Source organism: Ctenopharyngodon idella, chromosome 5 (assembly GCF_019924925.1).
Source record: "Ctenopharyngodon idella isolate HZGC_01 chromosome 5, HZGC01, whole genome shotgun sequence".
Taxonomy (NCBI): Eukaryota; Metazoa; Chordata; class Actinopteri; order Cypriniformes; family Xenocyprididae; genus Ctenopharyngodon; species Ctenopharyngodon idella.
Genome location: NC_067224.1, coordinates 36,861,658 through 36,877,112, shown reverse-complemented (window position 1 = coordinate 36,877,112; position 15,455 = coordinate 36,861,658). Strand labels below are relative to the sequence as shown.

Here is a 15,455-nt window from a genome sequence, read left to right as displayed (position 1 = left end):
GTCATATGTAGAATCAAAGCTCATCACAAGCAGCTTTTCCACAAGCTGAGGTAAATACTAATATATAGAAGGTGCACACTGTGTCATGCACACAAATACAAAACACATGACACTAAAATAATGCAATAAACATTCATTTACCAATATAAGATACAATACAATACTAATTTTATTTCTATAGCACATTTAAAACAACTGCCATTGACCAAAGTGCTTTCCAGCATAATTAATACAACAAAAGCAATTATATACAGTCACACAAACAAAATGAAATCCTGTTCACTCTAATCGGATCTAAAAGCCATACTAAAAAGATACAACTTCATACTAGACTTAAAAGCATCCACAGATGGGGAAGATTTAATGTGCATTGGAAGAGGGTTTCATAAGCGTGGAGCAGCCACAGAGAAGGCCTAATCACCCTTTCATTTTAATCTAGTTTTAGGAATATGAAGAATCATCTGACTAGAAGATCTCATATTTCTTGTATTTTGATAAGGTATCAAAAGGTCAACAATATATTTTGTATATACCATGCAACACTTTAAAAACCATCCACAGAACCATAAAATCAAATCTGAATTTTGCATGCAACCAGTGTAAAAAACCAAAACTGAGGTTCTTCTTTGTACGAGTCAAAAGTCTGGCCGCAGCATTTTGTACTAATTGAAGGCGAGATAACTGACCCTGTGAGATACCTACTATATATTTAAAGAATTACAGTAGTCAATGTGTGATGATAAAAAAAAAAAAAAAAAGAGTAACAGACTCCAGGTCCTTAAAGGAGAGAACTGGTTTCAGTTTAGAAATAATTCTGAGTTGATAAAATCCCGCCTTAACTAGTTACCTGTTTATCTAAAACCAAAGCCGAATCCATGATAACAGCCAAATTCTTGACATGATCTGAAACACTTATCGACATAGAGGCCAACCTACTTATAATTTCCTTAGAGGCAGAAGAGGGTCCAAAGACAACACACTTAGTTTTATAAAGAAAAAAGCTCGCCAACCAGTATTTAATCTCGCCTAAGCGCTGTACAAGTGCACCAAAAAATTGAGTCTTTCGGATCTATTGGAATATATAACTGAGTGTCGTCTGCGTATAGATGATACATAATATTGTATTTACAAAAAATTGAGCCTAAAGGGCACATGTACAACAAAAATAAAATAGTGCCAAGTATAGAACCCTGTGGCACACCACTATGTAATTTAGCTGATGTAGAGCACAAATTTCCAATGCAAACTGAAAATGATCTATCCTTCATCTATGATTTAAACCTGTCTAAGCCAGTAGGTTCTGTAGATGAACAAAGCTCTCACGGGTTTGGAACAACATAAGGGGGAGTAAATGATGAGAGAATTTTCACTTTTGGCTGAACTAACCCTTTAAGCTATACTAAGAACAAATACATTCTGCTGTGGAGAGTTTTTTGAATTTGTAAGTTTTTAAGATTGTTCTTATGACTGAATTTGTTCATGAATTGTTTTAAAATGCTGTAATATGAAACTTTTATGTATAAATGTTACCGCGGGTTTGGGAAAATCAAAGTTTGGGAAGAGAACTGAAAGTTCAATCTGTAAGAATATTAAAATGTTATTTCAAGTGTTACATTTAAACAATTAAAAACAATTAAAAAGTTACACAGTTGTCATTGCTTCTTTTTATTATTTACTGAGACCTGTTGATACAGTGATTTACAATTTGTACAGCTTTACAGTAAATAGAAAAAGTGGTCAACGAATTACAGGAAATTTTTACAGTGCAAAGTTATATATTTTTGATTGTATTAAAATATATTGCTGGAGTAAAGACCATAAAATTATTGTATGTTTTACAGTAAAAAAAAAATAAAAAAAAAATACTATACTGTAAATACATTTACAGCAAGTTAAATGGTATTGTAAATATTAATACAGTATTTTTACTGTAAGTTCAATTTACAGTAATTTACTGGCGAACTGCTGCCAGTAAGTTACTGTAATTTCTACAGGATTTTTTTTTTTTTTTTTTTTACAGTGTACCCACAATACCAACATCAAAATGCAATAATCACTGGTATCAAAGGCAGCTGTGAGACTGAGTAGAATAAGGATAACTACCTTTCCAGAATCAACTACTAATAAATTATCATCAAAAACCTTAAGGAGGACAGATTATGTACTATGGAGGGACCGAAAACCTGAATGGAATATATCTATAACAGCATTTGCATCTAAGTACAGAACAAGTCGTGGTAAAATAACCTTCTCAAAAATTTTCGATAAAAAATGTAATTTCAATATAGGTCGGTAATTACTTAAGACTTAATTCATCTAAATTGTAACATAAAACTCTAATGTACACCATTAATTTACATTAAAACCCTAATATATATCAGTACAAATATCTAGTTCAGTCATAGTTAAATCTAGAGGACAGAGGCCAATAGGTCCTTTACATGCCATCTGCAAGCAATCACATCATTACCACATGGCACAAGCTGATTGACCTCTGCTGATACTGCAGCCAATGAGGTTGCTTGCTCAACATTTAAATAATCTGGTTCATTGTTTGCTGTAGGCTAGTCCTACAGTGTGCTATCAGAGTTCCTCTGAAACCCTCCACCTTCCCCAGCTCCACCTGCCTAGATCTGCTACAGGATATCTTACATGCTCACAGCATGTGTATCTATTGGCAGTAGCAAGTCCATATTTGCTCTGCAGCAGCAGCATAGCAGATCTAGTCCACCAAGACCAAATACATTGCCATATTCAATAACATGCTAAAACTATTCAGAGAGTTGTCATGATTGAACTAAGAATAAACATAATTATTTAAATGAAAACTATCAATTGTGATAGTTTTGTAAAATTTTGTAAAATTTGTAAAATTATGATGAATGACACCAGAAAGGATGTATTCAGTCACATTCTAATCCATTCCATAGAAAGTCAAGGAGTACGTTTTTTGTACTAATTCAAGAGTTTATCTTCACCTTTAAACTCTACACTGTGTATTTTGTCTTTATTACAGCCTCTATTTAACAATTGCTTGTGAGATTAATGGGGTATTTGAAGAAAAATCTGAGAAGTGTCAAACTCAGTTTCACAGAGTTTAGCTCCAACTTGAACTAAACACATGCACATGAACCAACCAGCTAATGAAGGCCTTCAGGATTACTTAAAACTACATGGCAGGTGTTTTTGAGCAGGACTTTGCAGGACTGTGGCCCATTAGGGGCTAAATGTCTCGTTCCTAAAAGCATGAGATGTTAAATATATTGCCTGTTGACTATGAAGCATTGATAATATGTATATAAAAAGTTATGAAATTCTTCATCAATTTTTTAAATATTCTGTGCCATTCTGAGCAATCCAGCCTTGGTCACATGACTGGGCTATTTACCATTTTAAATTTATATTGTTAAAATGCAACTTCTTTCTTGAATAATGCATTCAAAAACAGACAAGAATGCATTCTACTTTGAAGACAAAATGACCAGATTTCACATAAAAAAAACTGCTAATGAATTCCAAAGTAAGTAATATTTCTCAGCTTGCACAGCCTGTTGCAACATTCAACTCGCTTTCCAGAATCAATCCATTCCCACGGGCACTGAAATCCACAGAGGCAGCATCTCTGAAATTTGCTCTTTGGTTTTCTTCATGGTACTAACTGTTCTGGTAATCTCGACATGCATGATCTAAACACTTCTGAAAGTGTCAAGAACACATATCTAAATGTAGAGCAAAAAGAAAACAAAATGTATGCATTTTCCGTAATTGTAAATAATGCTTATACTCAAAACTCACCCAGCATTGATATATTGTTGCTAAAGTGTTCTCAATGTTTTTCAGCACATTTTCATAGGACAGGGGTGGCGAACATCGGTCCTGGAGAGCCACAGTCCTGCAGAGTTTAGCTCCAGTCCTAATCAAACACACCTGAACAAGCTAATCAAGGTCTAAGGGTTACTAGAAAGATACAGGTAGGTGAGTTTTATCAAGGTTGGATCTGAACTCTGCAGGACCATGGCTCTCCAGGACTGAAGTTCCCCCACCCCTGCTATAGGGTAACTGAGTGATTGCTAGGACATTGCTAGGTGGATATTCAAACATTTACTTACCCTCATGTTGTTCCAAACCTGTATGACTGTGGAACTTAAAATATATGTTGGTAACCAAACAGTTTCTGTTGACTTCCGTTATGTGGACAAAAAATACAATGGAAGTCAATGGGAACCGAAACTGTTTGGTTACCAACATTCTTCAAAATATCGTATTTTATGTTCAGCAGAAGAAAGTAAGTCATACAGGTTTGGAACAACATGAGGGTGGTCAAATTATGACAGAATCTTCATTTTTGAGTGGACTGTCTACCCTTTAAGTCAAAAAGTTGCCCATTTTATTGTCACCATAGCACAGCTCTCCTCAACAACCACATAATTTAAAGTAACATTGATTTCCATAGGAAAAACAGTGCAGGATGTTCAAATCCCTATGAGAAATAGTATCAGTGATGCTTGCCTTAGCCAACACCACTAATGAAGGCTGTTTCAGTGTTGTCATCAGCTGCACCATCCTAAGCAAAAACCTCTCTGCAGAAATCACTTGCATTGTCCTTGAGGCCAAACTGAATCTGTGAAGTGGAACAAACGGAGAGTTTGTAAGATTCTGTTTCACACAGATAAGAGACTCTGTGAAAGAACAGTCCTATTAAAACCAGACCTCGGTATGCATGAATTCAGATGTAGTTCATTTTGGCTTTCTAGGGCACCTTCTCATCAATGCATTCATCACGAGAAATTATAATGTGAAATAGCAAGACTACTGTAGTTCAGCTGAAATGCATGAATATAAGCAATACTAGGTTACAGACTAAACATTACGAAAGACTTACTTTTTGTAAAGTATAAATATAATTGTTTTGGGAGTTTGCAGATGCCTGGATGATTATTTATAGCAGAAGTAAACTGGGACAGCTTTAAAAACAAACCTTATTTTTGCAAATGTTGTTTATGATGCAGAAAAAAAACACTTTCTTGTTAGCAAAATTCCGCTTTCGAGGATTGTGAAAGAATGAAACATTAAATCAGAGGAAAACATAAATACACAAACACTCATGTTCTCAGCAAAGATAATTTTATTGTTCAAAGGAAGTTTGTGGAGAATTACAGCAGTACACACTTGACTGAACAGCTGCCTTTATCACATAACACAGTACAGACAAGAATGAGGTCAAAACTTATATGGATATTGAAATTAGTAAAAAATGTTCCTTAAAAATTACTATGGCTCCCAGATGGTGTGTATGGCTAATTCATGTGGTTAAAGAAGGCCTGAAAATCGAAACGGTCAGGAAAGGGACATCACTCCTTTTTGTCTCATCAAATTAAAAATGTATAACACCCACACACAGTAGTAAGAAAAAAAGGATGATAACAGAGAGAAGTCGCAAACAGGCACACACATTTTGACAGATCTAGGAGAAGAGAAGCTGAGAAGTTGCAGTAAGACTCAGAAATGTAACACCTAAAAACTTAATATGCAGAAAAAGAGACTGTTTGAGAAAAAATAAAAGAAGAGTGTTGTTTTGTCATTTGGGTTGTTGAAAAAAGGAATAAAAACTAAACGGAGAACATTGTCAAGTCTAGTTTGTATACAATTTTGTCATTTTTAATGCTCTTCCAACCATATAAGGACTATAGGAAATGTATGGAAAAGCAGTAAGAAATATTCCCCTATATATAATTGCATCCGAGTTTTATTTGTTTAAATAGCCTGTTCAGGAAGCATTTATAATTGATTCTATACGTCTATGTATAAATATATTTCTGTGTATATATATATATATATATATATACATACATATATATATATATCTGTATATTGTTTTTTTTAAAAATAAATCTATTTAAACCCAGATGGGTGTTGTTCTACATTTGATTTCCTTTCCAGTTTTGTCACCAAAGCTCTCCAGATATTCAATTCAAAAACTTCTAATTTGTCATGACCTGATGTAAAGCCTACCAGGCTTACAGTATCATTCCCTTTAAAAGAGCCAAATCAAACCCAGTATCAATGATAAATTTAGTGGCATCCGCACTAATGCACTTCCCAATTTAGTACAATCAGAGTGATTTGCTCTACCCTGAAAAGAAACAGGAGGAAAACAAAATAAAACTCGCCAGCCCGCATGAACCTCAACAGTCAGAGCGGGGTGGCGGAGCATGGTTTTAGTTTTATAGCACCATTTTAACTGTTTGTACATTGTTGCTTGAACTGTATTGTGTGCCCACAAGTTGAACTCTTTAACGGTCTCCAAATTTTACACTGTTTGATCTGAGCCTTATATATATATTTATATATACACACACACACACACACACACACACTTGCAGAGAACACTTCCCGAATGAGCTAACTATGAGATTCACACCACGTCATTCAGATGATGCTGGTTTGCTCTCCATCATATGGTACAACACCGAAAACACCTATAGTAGAGATTTTTTTTTTTTTATCATATCTGGATACACTAACACTAAACGCCTCGGTTGACTCTTTTGTTAACTCAGTCTCTGGGTGAGGGGGTGTCTTTTGTAAAAGGGAGAACTTTCAAAATGACAAGACCTATAGAGCAGCCAGCAGAAATATCCATTTATCTAGCCAAACATCGTCTATACTGCTTTAAACAGGATTCTCTTACATATACATGACAGTGTTTCTCAGTCAAACATCTTTATTCGCCATAGAGCATTAATGTTCTTCGTTTCATGCACGGTAATTCTTTCCACTCCAGCGCGCGGTTCTCGCTCTGTGAGGTTGCCCCAGCAACGGAACACCCGTCCGGGTCAGTCGTCATCTATGTCGTCGCCCTCCGACTCCTCTCCTCCTCTCCGCTCGTACACTTTATCTCGGTGTCGCTCCTGGATCTCCTTCATCTCCTCAGCGTAGCGGCAGAAAGCCCCGCCGAACTTGCTCCACGCTTTGAATGGTATCGTGATAGAGTTTCTGTAACTGGGCTTCACCTCGCTCACCCGCAGAAACACCCCGTACTTGTTGGAGCCCACGTCAAAGAAGAACCGCTTGGAGTCCACCGTGATTGACGTGCCCTCGGGAAGCTCCCCGTAACCTCCTGCGCAACCGCCGCCGCCGACCAGCTCATCGTCATCCCCGCCGTAGTCGTCGATCAGCTTGGCCAGAGCGTCGCGGAACTCGATGAGACCCTGAGCAGGAAGGGCAATGGTTTGCCCGGATTGCATGCCACCCCCGGGCACACCTCCTCCGACGCCAAACCCACCAGGCCCACGGTTGACGGTCTGACGGATACGGAGGAACCTCCCCCGCTGGTTCTCCTTCAAATCGAGGTAGTATTTGCGGTTTTCCCTCACTAGGAACTCGCTCTTCAAGGCCCGTCTAGGCCCTCCGTCCTCGCCGCTAGATGACTGGGCGATCTGCTCCGGGGTGCTGGGTCCGAGCTGGGCGTAGTGCTCAATGAAATCCCCCAGGTAGTCCCGAAACTCCGCCGCGACTGACATAGAAAGTGTCAAGCGACTTTTGGAGCCACCAGCGCCGACCTCGGCGATCTTGATGAACCTGCCCTTCGAGTTCTGCTTCACGTCCAGATAGAACCGCTTGTTTTGGATGTCAAGGCGTTTGGACGCCAGCTCCTGGGTCTCTTGATCCCTCTGGAAAGGCTGGAAACCGCTACTTCCACCACCTCCTCCGCCTCCACCACCACCGCCGCCGCTGCTTCCACCGCGCTCACTCCCACTATCCCCATCCGCCATCTTCACCATCACCCAGAGCTGCGTTATTTTTTCCCACCCGTATGTCGTCAGGTCCCGCCTTCTGACCCGTTCAGAGGCATGAGAACGTCGTGTGAATGGCCAATCGCTCTGGGAACGTCACTGTCATAAGAAGATCTTGTGATTGGACGTTTGACATGTCAGTCATATATTCGCTTCTGCAATTGGACCGCAACCTGTCCGTTGTGCGAGTAAATACCGCATCCCCATTTTCTTTGGCTCACTTCGACTGCCTGTCAAAGTGTAAGCCCCACATTATTGTTTTGACAGTACCATGGGCGATTGGTGTACAGTGGTGTCGATAACGAGCAAAAAGCAAGCACTTTATTGCAGATAACACTCGGTCTTTCGTACAGTACATACAGAATCATTCCCCAGTCAACCCCTACAGCGGTATTCACAATTTTCTAGCCCTTTAAATAAACAAATAAGAACTTCTAAATAAAGTTTTCACAAATAGTTTAAAATACATTTTTATTATAATGTATCTCGTTGACAGATTTTAAAATGCATGTCATTTATACAAATAATTAGGCAAAGGCATAATATTAATTACGTTTAATTCGGAGACTATTGATACGAATGAAAAAAGAACTGGAAATGTTTACCTTCAGGTTTATACACATTAATAGTAGTCTGAAAAAGATACACTGCCAACATAACGCAAAGTAAATATATATATTTTTTTTTCAGTTATTTTACATTTTTATTTTAATATTACAGTATGAAGACAATCATTTATTTATTTATGTTATTTTTATAATTTCATGATTACTAGCACTCTGCCTTTTTCACGCTGTATACATGCTTTTATTCAAACAAATATACTAATCACGTTCATATTTTCTTAGAAGGAAGGGTGCCTCGGAAAAAAAAAAAGTGTTGTCATATAATGTGGGTCCTTGACATCAAAAAGTTTCAAACCCCCTGACTATTAAGTGTAATTAATCCATAAATTCAGCAAGCTGTATTAAGGAAAAATGTTAAATCAAAAATAGAACTCCCTTTCTTTATGCATATCAAAGTCAGAGTTTTATTTTGACATTTTAGTACCGGTAGCCTATACAAATTGATATTTAAAAACGCTAAACAATTTATTATTATTAACAGAAAATGTTTTAATATATGATTTCGCCTCATGTGACATAATTATGATCGAGATTAATTAGATAAAGAAAAAAGTTACATTTTGATCAGAATTGTTATTTGTTTTTAAGTGGTTTTATAATTTATCTTACTCTTAGTCTTAAGCCTTGTTATTCACAGGAAATCATAAGTTTTTGTAATATCAGATGATCATTTACAACTTCTAAATAAGGTTCAATGTTTTCTGTAAATTGAGAAAATTTCAGGCAGTTCTAAGTCCCGCCTACGTGTTATCCGTACAAACATCATTCATCGATGGGGGATGGTAGAATCAGATACATGCTGAAATCTCATTGGCCTTCCCGAAATTCGAACAAACAACGGAGATTCTGATTGGCTGATTGCACCGCTCGGTATGCCTCGAGCGTTCTCTGCTGAACGGGGTTTATTGTTCCTCCGAGTCAAGAGGCGAAATAGATTTTAGCCAGACCTCCTCGGATCCCATTCAAAGTAATACTTCGCTGAAATGGTATGAAATTCTTCAGTCTTGGTCTGTATAATTATTTTCTGCAACTCGAAGTGTCCATCCGTTTGTAATATTGCTCATTTGTCGTCTTTTTAAATATTCTACTGCTAGCACCGAGCTAACGCTGGTTGGATTTTGCGCTGTTAGCCCGCTAGAGTAGCGCGTGCTAATAGTCTTTTTGTAATTTCTATTTAATTAATCACGACGTATGTTGTCCCAATGTAAATGATTTACGTCTTGAACCTAACCATCTTATATTTTTGAAAGGTTTTGTTGATATAAGTCGCAGCTGTTGTGGAATTTCTCCAAGCAGTATAGCTAAGCTAAACTCTATCCGTCAGCGGCAGTGGAGAGCTCGTGCTGATCAGTTTATATGAACTTCTTTTTTTGTGTAGTTCTTCAGAGACCACAAAGTCCTAGGAATTGCGCTATGCATTTTTTTTTTTTTTTTTTTTTTTTTTTTTTTTGCATGTGCATATTTATGTCAGAAACACGGACAAACTATATTATCAGTTTAGTGTGTAAGTCATATGAGCGGGAGATGCTTTAACAGGCTGTTAATTGACTCGTTGGCATTTAATGAAGTGGCAGATGGCATTGCTTTAAGTTTTTAGATAAACTTTAATTCATTTGAAGGAAGAGTTTTACTCATACCCTCTGGATGGGAAACAGTGCAACTTGCCAAGAGATGTGGAGTATTTTCTCCAAACCTGCGTTTGTTTATTTTTTAGTGTTGTACACCGGTAATAATTAATTTTAATGAGTAATGCATTAAAAATACACGTTTTGATGATTTTTAAAATAGTTGACATATTTGCCTACAACTTGTTACATATCGTTTTTATATAAAATTAATATTGTATAATTTTTCATGTAAAAAAAAAAAAATCAAATTTTTACGTATAAACTATTAAATATTAAATTACTTACACTTTTATTTTTACACGTAAAAATTTTTTACATATAAAAGAAATATACTATATATTTTTTTTAAAATGACACATTTTTATATGTATGAAATTATATGTAATTTATATGTAGTAATTTTGTATGTCAAATATGTAACGTTTTGCACATGAAATTTAATAATAATATTGCATATATTATTTGGTTTGTATTCATTTAATTCATATTTTTACATTTAAAAAAATTATATATTTTATTTTTCAGTATGCTTTTCTTTGCACAGCTAGTATGCTGAAGGAGTATGATTGACCTGAACCCCCACAATTGTTTTCTTACTGTTATTGATTATGCTAATTTCTTGTTTTGTGCACCAAAATGCTTGAATATGTTAGTATGCATTGGATCTGAGTCTGTATATTCTTTTGTAGGCAGGAGGTAAGGCTGGTAAAGACAGTGGCAAGGCCAAGGCAAAAGCAGTGTCTCGCTCACAAAGGGCTGGACTTCAGGTAAGCTTCTGTTTTTATTATTTGCTCTGCTGATGGTGCTGGTTTTCTGTTCACGAAATAAATGATCCATTTGTTAAATTTCCTTCAGATAAATAGATGTAGATGTGAAATTTGTTGGGTCACAGTCGAATAAAAGATGTCCGATACTACTTTCTAAGGAATGCATATCTGAAATTTGTAGTTCCCAGTGGGTCGTATCCACAGACACTTGAAGACCCGCACTACGAGCCATGGTCGTGTGGGAGCAACAGCAGCCGTGTACAGCGCAGCCATCCTTGAATATCTCACAGCTGAAGTAAGACTCGGATATTGACTTGCATGTTTCAAATCAAATATGTGCTGATGTGTGGCAAGCTATTAATCGTGTTTAATTCTTGTTGTAGGTTTTGGAGTTGGCAGGAAATGCTTCAAAAGATCTGAAGGTGAAGCGTATTACTCCTCGCCATCTACAGCTAGCCATTCGTGGAGACGAGGAGTTGGACTCTCTCATCAAGGCAACCATTGCTGGTGGTGGTAAGTTGGAGTTTATTTTGTTGCATACATACTGATATCTCAACAGATGTTAAGCACTTACGTGTTTGGTGTCTTCTCACAGGTGTGATTCCACACATCCATAAGTCTCTGATTGGTAAGAAGGGCCAGCAGAAGACTGCGTAGTTCCTGTTGGGGTCGCTATGCTGACATGGACTCAAGGACTTGCATTTGGGATGTGTGACCAGATCGGCTTGTGTTCATCCATTCATCCATTCTCTTTTTTAAGTTAATATTAATGTTATACTAGCTAACCACAAGTGATTTGTTAGAGTTTTGTGTTAATGTTATATTGCCAAAACTAGAATGGCAAATAAGCCCCCCACCCTCCACCCCAACCCAAAAGTCAGGTATTTTAGAGAGAGACAAACAGGAAGTGTCTGATCTATCTTCCTGTGACTGTGGAATTGTTTGTTGAATTGGCCAGAGCTATGGAGCTGTTTTATACTGAAAAATGGAAATGATAAACATTTTATACAAAACCAAAATGTTTGTTCTTATTTTACGTTGTCTGCTATGGTCTTTTGACACTCTTTTAAACATTACTCAACTTTTTTTGGGCCAAAAGGGAAACCATAATTGTGTTTTGTGATACCAATGAGTTTTAATCGGGGTTAATACAAAAATTTTGTGTATGTATACGTGTGTATATGTATACATACATGCTGTGTATATGTATACATAAATACATGAGAGATTTTATATATATATATATATATATATATATAATTAATTACACACATGCACGCACACACACACAGGACAAAAGTTTGGAATCGGTAATGGTTTTTAAAAGAAGTTTTGTCTGCTCACAAAGGCTGCATTTATTTAATTAAAAATACAGTAAAAACAGTAATATTGTGAAATATTATTACAATTTAAATTAACTGTTTTCTGTTTGAATATATTTTATAAGGTAATTTATTCCTGTGATGCAAAGCTGAATTTTCAGCATCATTACTCCAGTCTTCAGTGTCACATGATCCTTCAGAAATCATTCTAATATGCTGCTCAAGAAACATTTGTGTACAATTTGTCTGGGAGAGCAGACAAAACTTCTTTTAAAAACATATTACCGGTTCCAAAATTTTGACCGGTAGTGTGTATATATATATAATGCAATTAGTTGAACTTGAGTGCTTTTTGACCCACTTGATCAGGACTTGAGTACATCTTTTTATGAAATTTCATAATTCTGTTGTCTTTGAAATATGGTCAAAGTGCACTTGTCATACAATTAAGCACACTTTCTTTCATAAGGGTATTATAAGGGCATTATATATATATTTGTGTGTGTGTGTGTTTTAAATATCAGTCTACTAAAGTAAAGCGTTGCTTATTATAATTTTGGGTGGTGATCAGTATAGTAATAGATGCACAGCAGTGCATATTATTTATTCCCTGGTTAATAAAATTTATTTAACAGTTAATTTTTATTTTTTCATTTAATTTTATTATATATACATCCATCCATCCAGTAATAGTTCCTATACCCAACTGTAGGCTGTCTGATTTGCAACCGAATACATTAATAGGTACAGAATGAATGCGGTCTCGGCTGCTATAAATCTGCTTCATACAAGTAACTATTATCTAGTCATGTCAGGGTTAAAAGGTATGAATTTAAAATGTTGAACATTTAATTCGTTTTCAGACAAATTTTCAGTCATCTGGGTAATGAAATGTCGTTGCAAAGGGTGGACATTAGGTGGCGGTAAAGACCACATATTCACATAGGGTATAGTCGTGTGATTCAATACAAAATGACAAAAATGTTTAATTCCCATTACCGTTTCCGACTTATAAGCATTCAGAAAAAAAGAAAAAACAACCAGACAAACATTGTTGATGACAGTCGTGTGTAGTTCACAAGCGTATCATCGGAATAAGAATTCATATGTGCTGCAGGTAAGTTTCAAAAGACAGTGTCTGCCATATTATGGACTCAGCTGTTTAAAGCATTTTATCTCAGAAATGCACTGACGCATTTAACAGTAAATTCTCTGAATGGTGTCTGCCTGTGTTTTCTGCTTGACCTTGCCTTGAGTATGTTTAGGCTACGGACAGACTCGTGTTCTAGTGAATTGGCGGCTACACAAACACTAATTTAATTTGTACACATTAACCCTTTAGGTATCAAAATAGTCTAAAGGAAGCCTTTGTAGATTCATAGACCTAAAAACATTCACGCTAAATGCAAAAGCCTTTCAGATGTCCTAGGCAACTGCAGCAAGGTGATTATTGTTGCTTTGGCAGATTGTACCGAGCATGTTTTACTGTTCTGCTGCGTCATGCTGTATCAATTATGCAGTCCGCGTGTGTGTAAGATTGAACAGCTTTAACCTGGGAATTAAAACAAGATCTCACACAACTGCAGGCTTTGAGTTATGGGACATCTGCAATGCAGAAGCCTAAATATAGCAGAGAGACAGAGAGAGAGCAATGGAGGGAGGGGGATGAGGACAAGATACAATAATATCAATGGAAAAGTTGCCAATCCCACAAATATAATTCAGTACTGCAGGCTTTTAGTGCTTCTTTGGAGTTTTTTTTTTTTTAACTAGTTGCCTAGTCAAAATATTGTTGTAAATCTAAACATTTAATTATGTCCAGAATCATTGCACTCCTAAACGTCGCCATGCGCTGACAGAGATATTTTTGTATGGTATTAAAGGGTTAGTTCACCCAAAAATGAAAATAATGTCATTTATTACTCACCCTCATGCCGTTCCACACCCGTAAGACCTTCATTAATCTTTGGAACACAAATTAAGATATTTTTGTTGAAATCCGATGGCTTCAGTGAGGCCTCCATAGCCAGCAATGACATTTCCTCTCTCAAGATCCATTAATGTACTAAAAACATATTTAAATCAGTTCATGTGAGTACAGTGGTTCAATATTAATATTATAAAGCGACGAGAATATTTTTGGTGGGCCAAAAAAACAAAATAACGACTTACATAGTGATGCTGATTTCAAAACACTGCTTCAGGAAGCTTCGGAGCGTTATGAGACAGCGTATCGAATCATGATTTGGATCGCGTGTCAAACCGCCAAACTGCTGAAATCACGTGACTTTGGCGCTCCGAACCGCTGATTCAACACGCTGATTCATAACGCTCCGAAGCTTCATGAAGCAGTGTTTTGAAATCGGCCATCAGTATATAAGTCGTTATTTATTTATTTTTTTTGGCTCACCAAAAATATTCTCATCGCTTTATAATATTAATATTGAACCACTGTACTCACATTAACTGATTTAAATATGTTTTTAGTACATTAATGGATCTTGAGAGAGGAAATGTCATTGCTGGCTATGGAGGCCTCACTGAGCCATCAGATTTCAACAAAAATATCTTAATTTGTGTTCCGAAGATTAACGAAGGTCTTACAGGTGTGGAACGGCATGAGGGTGAGTAATAAATGACAATTTTCATTTTTGGGTGAACTAACCCTTTAATGTTTTCACAGGATTGTAAATGCAATGCAATTTTTTGTTCATTTACATTTATTCGTTTTCAGCATTTAGTCATTTATTTGTAATAAACACTTTAAGTGGACTATTAAAACGTGTTATTTATATGTTAAATTATGTTTTTTAAAACATATGCGCAGAGTGTGACGTCATTTTGTGACGTTGCAGTGCGCATAGAAAGCAGTAGCGTGTTTACCCACCAGGCAAAGCACGCAATTGCGTAGGGCCCCCGCGATTTCTCCCTAGGGGGATCCCCCCAGTGGTGTAGTCTACGTGATACGCAGGTATATGCCTTATATCCACTTGAAAAGGTCAAGGATTTCCGTATATCCGCTTAAAAAAGCGCGAGGATACGGATTTGGCGCTCTTTGATGTGTGGTGACTCGTGACAGCTCGCTGTAGCCTCAGTTCAAGAGAAGCGGCAGCCTTACGCGTGCGTGAACTGATCCTCTCCTCCGCTTTAATACCAGTTACAACGCGAAATAAACATGAATGAACACCTAAAGGTATGTTAAAAGATACAGAACAACTTACGAAAATCCATATCATGTCTCGTCTAATCGCTTACTCAGTGTTCAACAGCGTAAAGACGGTAATAAAAAAGCTAGTAAACAAACGTAACGTCACAT

At 36.7% G+C, this 15,455-nt stretch overlaps 2 protein-coding genes across 2 annotated transcripts; one reads left to right on the top strand and one right to left on the bottom strand.

The window, feature by feature from the left end:
• Positions 1–5,107: 5,107 nt before the first annotated feature.
• purba (purine-rich element binding protein Ba) lies at positions 5,108–7,799 on the bottom strand. Its single transcript, XM_051893425.1, has one exon. It carries the CDS (start codon positions 7,782–7,784, stop codon positions 6,837–6,839), a length of 948 nt encoding a protein of 315 aa, XP_051749385.1. The 5' UTR covers positions 7,785–7,799; the 3' UTR covers positions 5,108–6,836.
• A 1,395-nt stretch (positions 7,800–9,194) lies between these two features.
• On the top strand, positions 9,195–11,836 carry LOC127512483 (histone H2A.V). The gene is made up of 5 exons (XM_051893426.1): positions 9,195–9,408; positions 10,740–10,817; positions 10,999–11,112; positions 11,201–11,330; positions 11,413–11,836. The coding sequence occupies exons 1-5, from the start codon at positions 9,406–9,408 to the stop codon at positions 11,472–11,474; spliced, it is 387 nt and encodes a 128-aa protein (XP_051749386.1). The 5' UTR covers positions 9,195–9,405; the 3' UTR covers positions 11,475–11,836.
• Positions 11,837–15,455: the final 3,619 nt, after the last annotated feature.